Genomic DNA, 9,092 nt, shown 5'->3' with positions numbered 1-9,092 from the left:
TCGCGTCCTCTATTATCAATTGACTGATGGAACAAGAAATGTGTTCAAGAAAGAAAAGGTTAAGAATCAAGACAGGTGAAGGTAGAGGAAAACCAAATGGACGACGCTTGCACATTCAAATGTGGGTTATTCAAATTTCTCTTGGTTAAGCTCACAGACTTCACAAATGTAAATATCTCTTAAGACCTGGTACAAACATAATGGTATATGCCTCTTCTGGACCTACAAACTTTCATAAATAAATCTGTACTACTTTGGGAGTAAAGACTATGCTTCTAAATCAGTCAACCATGTACATTAACCCTGGTCAAATGCGATGTGAAAGAGGCTCTTTGTCAATGCAATTTTAATCTTTACATCAAGCCTTTAACAAGCAGAATGCTTATTCATGGTTAAGAAATGTTATTCAAAGTGTATTTATATTAACACAAACTGAATCATGAAAAACTCAATTAGTTTGAAAAGGGACGCAAAAGAGAAGGAGCAGCAGCGGGGAGCAACCAAAAGCACCTTTACTTTTTGGACATTTTCCAATTAGGCTGTGGCTTGCCAGCAGATCAAAGCTAAGATAATCCTAGGGCTAGATGGCGTGGCTACTAGTTTATGGACCTAAATTTGATACTAACAACCAATAGGGAGTCAGGTTGACAAATGAGTGTGTCAGTGTGAGTTACAGAGAAGGAAAACAAGGGTGGAGGAGAAAAGAGAGGGATGAGAGAAAGGAAAATATGGAAGAGACAGAGAATGAATCTGTGCTACCGGAGAAGGAGAGGGAGGAGGGGAAGTTTGTGGTTGGTGCACTGGTATGTGACGTCAGCGGCTTGTTGGATTGAGGTGCTGTGTCCTGCTGATTTTAATCCTAACTCATTAACAAACAGAGAGCAAGTGCCTGTGCAAACCCTCTGGGGAAAGAGAGAAAGTGACAGGAGAAGGAAGGAACACTACACAATCTATCAAGGGAGATCAGTGGAGCTAATTTACAGCTTGAGAGGCAGAAGAGAGGAGAAATCAAGCATTTTATTTTTGCTTTTCAGTCTCATGCCTGCTTTCCCTCATTACCCTTTCCCTTGTTTGTTCTAAACCTCTTTACTTGCAATCTCTACGTGTGGCCTGTTCAAGCATGCCCCCGAACGGAGGTAACAGGGCCCTGAAGCTGCAGTTTGGCCTCATCAACTATGAAAACCGTTATCTGACGGCTGAAGCATTCGGCTTCAAGGTGAACGCCTCGGGCATCAGCATGAAGAAGAAACAGATCTGGACCTTAGAGCAGGACGAGCAAGATGGCCAAGTAGTGTTCCTCCGCAGCCACCTTGGACGCTATCTGGCCTCTGACAAAGATGGGAAGATCATATGTGGGGCAGAGAAGCCTGACCCTGAATGCCGTTTCCTTATCGTGCCCCAGTCTGATGGTCGCTGGGCACTGCAATCAGAGCCTTACCTGCGTTACTTTGGAGGCTCGGCTGACTACCTGTCCTGCTTTGCCCAAGCCATTGGGGAACAAGAGCTGTGGGCTGTCCATTTGGCTTTACACCCACAGGCCAGTCTGCTCAGTGTGGCACGCAAGCGCTATGCCCATCTGTCTGCTTCGGATGGAGAGATTTCAGTGGACAGCAACATTCCCTGGGGAGTGGACTCCCTGGTTACCTTGGTATACCTGGATGGCAAGTACAGCCTGAAGACCTGTGACAGCCGTTTCCTCAGCAATGATGGCAAACTGGTGAAGGAGAACAGCAATACTACTAGCTTCACACTGGAGCTGAAATCTGGCAAGCTGGCCTTTAAGGACTGTGATGGGAAATATCTGACCCCAGTGGGTCCCACAGGAACGCTACGATCTGGCCGATGCTCCAAGCCCGGAAAAGATGAGCTGTTTGATCTTGAGGAGAGTCATCCACAAGTAGTTTTTCAAGCCGCCAATAAAAGATTTGTCTCAGTCAAGCAAGGTAATCAGCCTGTGATGCAGTCTTGTGTAATCACATCTCTTTTTCTAATGGTAAGCAAGCAAGTTTTGATAGTTACAAAATAAATATAATTTTCATACAGAAAATGGGTTGGAGTGCTGCACTTGTAGTATGAGGTTCACAATCCAGTATTAAGCACTAAGTGAATTTAAAGCGTTTATCGTTGAAAACCATTGTGGGAAAATAATTAGATTTGATTGTTTGCAAATACATTTTCAAGAAACTTGACTATTCAAAATTAGGCAAGGTAAAGTGTTGTTGTAGTAACAAATGGGCACAAAAACAATATGGCGAACATGCAAGCTAAATGTAGCTAGAAGCTAGAACTTTCAGATGCTCCATTAAGTTCACGCTTAAAGGAAGAAGCGATTATGAATATAACACCATGGTTAAATCATCACTTTTGACAAAATGACACAGCATTTCTCCACTATGATTTTACAATCACCAAGCAGCTGCTATAAGTCTTTGTGCACTTTACCACAGCGTTAGTATGTGAGGCTAGGTGAGACCATTTTCTGATCGGTTAGAGAGCCGTGCACTATATTTTTGAAAAGTGTACACCCTTTTTCAGACGATTCTTTAGGTTGGTTTAGGTACTGAGGTTTGCAAAGTGTAAAGCATTAGCCTACGCAAAAATATCTAAGAAACATAGCACTGTAGAGAACATGGCATTTGAATGGAGCAGTACCACTGCTGGGTTGACGTAACAAAAAACTAATCGGTTACATTTATCAGTTAATGAGAGAAAGCGCTGTCTTTCCTGTCTACATTCTGGATCTAGAATGGTTGACAGCCATACTGTGGGGGTAATTGTGGTAATGGGCTTTGTCATTTCCACTGTGTGTCCATTGAAGATTAAGCAGCGTGCAAATTACTCTAGGGCAGATCTTGGCCTCATGGGTGTCAATTACCATCAATGGACTTTAAGCCTTGCAGCTACTCGCTCTTTACCATCATCCTTCGAGTGAAGTTTTCCAAATTATGTGGGTCTATCGTCGCCCAGTGTGGCAATGAGATGGCAGCAAAAAAGAGCTACAGCCAGGCCTTACCCGACAGATCAGTTACAAGGTCTCTTGTCAGCCTGCATGATGTGATTTGCTCTGCCCTGTACAATTATTCAAACAAACAATGTGAAAGGACAGGAGAGAAAGCTGTGTTCTGTTGCAGCTTTTTAAAGCTTTAAAGTTAAATTAAAACAATAGTTATTATAAGCCTTATCTTTATTGTTAAGTAGTTACAATGGACATGCAGTACTATAGCATATCTGAGGAATGAGGTTCTCAAACTATCTTTACATTATTCTTATGCATGAATAAAATTCTGCATTAAAAAGATCCCTATGTGGGCAATATTCAAACAACCTGCCACTCTAGCCTCATAATATAGGGCAAATAATAAAATTTTTAACTGTAGTGTTTGGCCTTGTGGCAGTTCCACGTTTTTTAAGGAACAAGGCACTGAAAGCTGCTTAGAGGGCCCTGCAGTGCAGATTTGCATTTCACCACTCAGGGAATTACAGCAAGCGAATGAACGGGAAGGGTGGAGGGGTGACTGTAGGGGATTAGGGTTGTAACAGGCTTAAGAGAAAGGTTGAAGGATATTTCTGTGGCATCTAATTTGAACTACAGCAGACACAGTTATGCCTGTGTATTCTCCACCACCTGACACGCCCCACCAGACACCCATGCTAATACATGTGAATTAACACCAGATTGGCTGAAAGTAAGGCAGTCGGCTTTGGAGAATGGAACATTAACCTTCTAACTAGAAAGAAAAGCAGATTTTGAATGTTATTCTGTGGTGTTTTTACCTTTACTTACACACAAGATCATTACATGAAATTTGCTTAAGAGCAAAGGTTCATAAAGCAAGTCTTAGGAACATCCACAGCTTGTAGATGGCAAAAAGCAGATTGTTTAAAGCCATCCTCTGCCCAAAATCTATTTATTGAGTATGAAACATTCTACACACCCTATAAACCCAAAAGGTTAAATAGATATGGCAGTGTTTTCGTGGTTCCAATATATTAAAAGCTACCAATCTCAGTCTGTCTGAAATTGCAGGCTTCTTTTCACATACTGCCATCTTGTTAGTTACAGTAAGCATGATATAATGAGTATGATTTAATGCCATAAATCCATGAAGGTGAACACTGACAACTGCAACAGCAAAGAGTTACCATTGCTTTCGCACTTTTGCACTATTGAAGATCACAAATTAGAGGCTCATCTGCACAGCAGGAGCCCTGAAGCAACATAGATTTGTATGCGGCACCTCCACTTGAGTGGGTAACAATTTTAACACGTATGTCGCTAGAACCTAGAACCAATTGCACAAAATCAAGCAACCAAAATAATTTGATGAAAAAAATAATGGAATGGAAGATGTGATGTGCTTTTTTGTATGTGTGATTAATGTGAATATATGATATTGATAGCATCAAGGCATTACTCTGCCCAATAAAATGCGGTGTGACCTAACAACACCTTGGGCCAGATGTTTATATGATACATGTGCAAAAAAACAACAACATGTATGCGTGCCATGTCCCTCACATAAACTGGTATGAAGAAGAATGTGTAGTGAGAATTTGCACACCTCAGGCATACTTCATACTAGGTGTCCACACTTTTCTATACATAGCTGCGGGTAATATGATAAGGTGGTGACTAAATACAAGCGGAGAGACGTAATTTTACAGTTTTAATAATCAAGTTTGCTAATTTCACAGATTGTATTATTATTTTTCTACACAGCGTTCTGTAAAATGTCAAATCAAAGCCACATTTATACACTTGATTTTAAATGAATTATTAGTGATGAATTTTATTTTTTCTTTTCCCATTTTACATTCCATGTTAATAATAATCTTTTAAATGTGTCCATAATTTTGAAGCACTTTCTAAAGTCTCTTTTAATATGAGTGCTATAAATGAATCATTGATCATCCAATTAGTGGCACAGACACTATAAATAGGCACAGATCGTGCTTAATGACAGCTGTTCTGGTGTTTTGAAGAACCTTGAACCGTGCACATATTTTCAGTTGGGAATCTGCAGAGATTTATGCATCTGACCCCTGCTGCCTATATTAGGAGACAGAAGCATAGGATGAGTCATTTATGTAGCACAATGTATTATGTGGTGCAACAACAGACAAGGTATGATGGATGTAATTAAATGTTGGATTACTACTGTATTATGCATACAAGTCTCCTTGGCAATGCCTGAGAGAGTAAATTCAATTCAGGAGGAGGCAAATGGCATTCAAGAGGATGCAACATTGTAATCTGTAATTTCTACTGAATAAAGGCAATTAACAAGGCTGTCTTTCCTTCCCTTGTTACTAGGAGTGAGTATTTCAGCCAATCAGGATGTGGAGACAGACATGGAGACCTTTCAGATGGAGATTGATAAGGAGAGCAAAAAGTCTATGTTCAGGACCAATGGCGGATCTTACTGGACTCTAGTGACTCACGGAGAGATCCAGTCTACTGCCACCGAAGTGTAAGTAGCTCTTAGAGCTTTAAAAGAGGATTCCATATTCTCGCATACTTCTTACCTGAACCTCTCCACCTGCTCATCCATGTCTTTTTTCTCAGAGAGGTCAACACAATGTTTGACATTGAGTGGCGAGGACAGAGGGTGGCACTCAAAGCAAGTAATGGAAAGTATGTGTGTACAAAGAAGAATGGGCAGCTCTCAGCAGTCAGTGATTCAGTGGGTAAGCACTCTCAGGCAAGACACAGATTCAGTGTTTGTTTGAAAATGACACCACAGGTACAGCTTTGTTGCCCCGTAATAGATGAACAGCATTTCTCCTTCATTGCAGGTGATGATGAATTATTCCTGATGAAACTCATCAACCGCCCTATTCTGATCCTTAGTGGAGAGAATGGTTATGTGTGTCACCACAAGAACTCCAACACTCTGAATGCAAATCGATCTGTCTATGACATTTTCTCATTGATCTTCAATGACGGCGCCTACAATATAAAAAGTCAGTGTTTTATATATGCAAAACATACAACATTTCTGCAAAATATTATATCTGTGTCCTGTTTTAATAGCAATGGCTGGTAATTTAAACAAATGACTAAAGTATACTCCACTGATATCCTTCTGCAGGCGTGAATGGAAAGTTCTGGTACGTCTCTAGCAGTGGTCTAGTGTGCTCAGATGGAGAAAAGCCAGAGGACTTTTTCCTTGAGTTCCTGGAACATGGACGGGTCGCCATCAAGGGGTCCAATGGCAAATACCTTCGTGGAGACCAGGGAGGTACGCTTATGGGCGATGGCACAAGCGTTGATGGATCTTCTCTTTGGGAGTACTGATCCCTTTCAATCAGGGTCCTCAAAGAGGAAGCAAGAAGGCAGGGTGGAGGACCTGCTTATATCAGGGTCAAATGAAGCGGACTGACCGGGTAACATTTTCCTGCCTGTTTTTATACTAGCTGCTAGGTGCCCGATACTATGTTTTGTCTTTTGTTTTTTTTAATTGGGAAAAAGTGAACACTAGGAAGGTGTGTTTTTTCTTTTAAATGTTAATTGTTTTGTCTTTCAAATGAGAATGCCAACATCAAACAACACATACTGTAAGAAAATGTTGAAATTCACAAATACGGATTAAGAGAGTGGCTGTCCCTATTCTTTCAGACACGCTTAGTTCAATATAGGCACAGTGACAACCAAACATCTTTGAGGGCAGCCACACTGATCAGTCAATGAACAGTGAGAAATTGAATAGAGTCCCACCGTTTTCTTTTTTGCCTACTTAGTAAGCATGACCATGAATAGCAAGACAAGGCTTCTGTTGCTGCCAAATTCCACTGGCTAAATTGACTAAATAGCTCCAAAAGCTGAAAAGATCTCTGCCAATTTGTCTCTCTGTCGAAACACATACAAATCTGGCAGTGAAGTCTTCAACAACGTTCACACACTCTCACTGCAAATCAATGAAAAACAGACAATGACAATGATGGATCAGTGCGGCTGCATCCTTTGGTTTATTTAAAAAAACAAACAAAAAAACAACATAATTGGGTTTAGATGACTAGAATGTAGTCAACTATGTTTATCTGGATCTTAGTTCTGAAACAATCCCACTATGTTTGTTTACGATACTTGATTTCAATACTTTGAAATGTTCTGTAGTCACTGATGTCATGCTAAGCACTGAGGTAATGCACCATTGTCTTTCATAAGACATGAACGGCTGGTGCCAACTGCGTTTTCATTTATCGTAATGGACCATGCACAGCTTCCATAAAAGCACAATATGAAGCAAATGGAGTGGACCAGAGCATATAGACTGCACTGTCTCAGGCACCTCTGCAATGCTGAGCAATGTATATCCAAAGAGGACTTAGTTCAGCATCACTGCAAACAATGAAACATTTTTTGACATAGACGTGTAACACATATAGCGTTACAGAGATCAGACATGTTCAGGAACAAAGAATATCAACAGAAATGTCATATCCATATCAGGGACACGCTAGACACCAAAGGGGGAGCACACTGAAAGCATTTGATCGGACTATACATCATTTTTAATGTACCAGGTGTTAACTCAGAAAGTGCTTCTCTGGTGTTCTGCCTAGGGGCCTTAAACCATACTGCACTCTATATCCCTTTATACCCTGTTCTCTTGCTCAGAGTTGGGTGGTAAGATTAGAAAATATAATGGATTTAGATATATATATAGATATAGATATATTTGAACAGATTACTCACTGGAATACTTGTAAGTAGAATAAGAAAACTCATTAGGCCATTACAACAGTGATGTTCTGTAAAAGATCATGAACATGCAAATGCATTTAAATATAAATCTTAATATAATGCTTGTTTTCCAACTATTTTCCCACAGTGAGATAAGAGGATGCCATAAATTTCATTTGTGAAATGCATGCTATGTGCACTCCCTTTGCCCAGTTGTTGTTGGTCGAACCCAGCTCCATTGTATCAGCAAACTGCTCCTTCAGACAGCTTTGGAGTTGTTAAAAAACATGTTACAGAGCTGGGCTATCTGCCTTCCCTCTGCCTTCAGTCATTGAGCCACTAAGGCCAAGAACGTCCCACTGAAACTGATATAAATCTTCTCATCTAACTCTGGCTGTGACAGGAAACAACTGCATTTCAGTGTATGTGAGCTGTGAGTATTTCTCTAAGTAACCTGCAGTAACAGTGCTTTTGTAAAATGTGATCAGTAGCCTCTAGTATACCCTTAGGCAGCACAGCCCCTTTAATGGGGAACATTGTAATGATTACAGACTCCTGACACCCATCAAATTCCTAAGGGCACAAGCTTCCCAGAATTTATTGGCCCAGATGTTGGTGTGCAGCAAAGAGGAGAACCTGTACCTGAACCTGTATACAACTTATCGTGTAGACTTTTGCCAGTCATTTCCCGTGGAGAAATAAAATCAGCAGTAGTTCAAGCGTAATGTCTAAACCAATGGTTTTGTAATGTGTGCATTTTGCAGTTAACAGAGAAACATTTTAGAAAGCAAGGTATAAAAGGCTTGTTAACCTATACATCCTGTATCAGCTCTATAGAGAGCCTCCAGCCATATTTTAGAATGTATTTAATATATATAGATGTTTTACTATCTTTGTTTTCTGATATGATTTTTGAAAATGTTGATGACAATAAAAACTATGAAAATAGGAAATTTGTGATTCAGTAGTTCAAATAGACAATAGGGTTGGTGGTTGTAACCCTGGCTCCTACTTCTGAGTCTCCGCTCATGTCAAGTCTCCTTGAGAGAAACACTAAACCCCAAATTATAATGCAAATGGAGCAGAGAAAGAAAAAAGAATTGCTGCCACTAATGGCACTATTGTGCATCACTAGAAACCACTATCTGTCCAGTTTTAATGTACAATTCACAAGTTGTGCAATTTGCAGATGATTTGTTAATGTTCATTTGCAATTTTCTGTTGTGTTTTCAGTAATATTTGTTCAAGTGGACTGAAGTTGCATATCACATGACATTATTAAGCTATGTTTAAGTCAAAAAAGATTATAAGTGCAGTTGCAAGAACAGAACTTTCCACCTGTATCTTAGGGTGTTTGATTTGAAAGAGAACTTACTCAAATCATAAAATAACTATTTTGATTTAA

General features: G+C 40.1%; 1 protein-coding gene across 2 annotated transcripts; it reads left to right on the top strand.

Annotated features, from left to right (window-relative positions):
• Positions 1-856: 856 nt before the first annotated feature.
• fscn2a (fascin actin-bundling protein 2a, retinal) lies at positions 857-9,092 on the top strand. 2 transcript variants are annotated; one of them, XM_051387104.1, is made up of 5 exons: positions 857-1,943; positions 5,315-5,471; positions 5,567-5,688; positions 5,797-5,964; positions 6,093-9,092. In XM_051387104.1, exons 1-5 carry the CDS (start codon positions 1,121-1,123, stop codon positions 6,296-6,298), a joined length of 1,476 nt encoding a protein of 491 aa, XP_051243064.1. In that variant the 5' UTR covers positions 857-1,120; the 3' UTR covers positions 6,299-9,092. The 2 variants fall into 2 exon arrangements, with proteins under 2 accessions (XP_051243064.1, XP_051243063.1); XM_051387103.1 differs by having other exon boundaries at positions 5,567-5,964.

The sequence above is a fragment of the Dicentrarchus labrax genome, unplaced genomic scaffold (genome assembly GCF_905237075.1).
Source record: "Dicentrarchus labrax unplaced genomic scaffold, dlabrax2021, whole genome shotgun sequence".
In the NCBI taxonomy this organism is placed as follows: Eukaryota; Metazoa; Chordata; class Actinopteri; family Moronidae; genus Dicentrarchus; species Dicentrarchus labrax.
This window is presented reverse-complemented; position numbering and strand designations above follow the sequence as displayed.

Excerpts from the sequence above, each read along its gene's own strand:
- fscn2a (XM_051387103.1), top strand. The coding sequence starts at position 1,121 with ATGCCCCCGAACGGAGGTAACAGGGCCCTGAAGCTGCAGTTTGGCCTC. Across the intron at positions 1,944-5,314 it reads ATTTGTCTCAGTCAAGCAAG|GAGTGAGTATTTCAGCCAAT; the intron begins GTAATCAGCCTG and ends CCTTGTTACTAG. Across the intron at positions 5,965-6,092 it reads CGGCGCCTACAATATAAAAA|GCGTGAATGGAAAGTTCTGG; the intron begins GTCAGTGTTTTA and ends ATCCTTCTGCAG.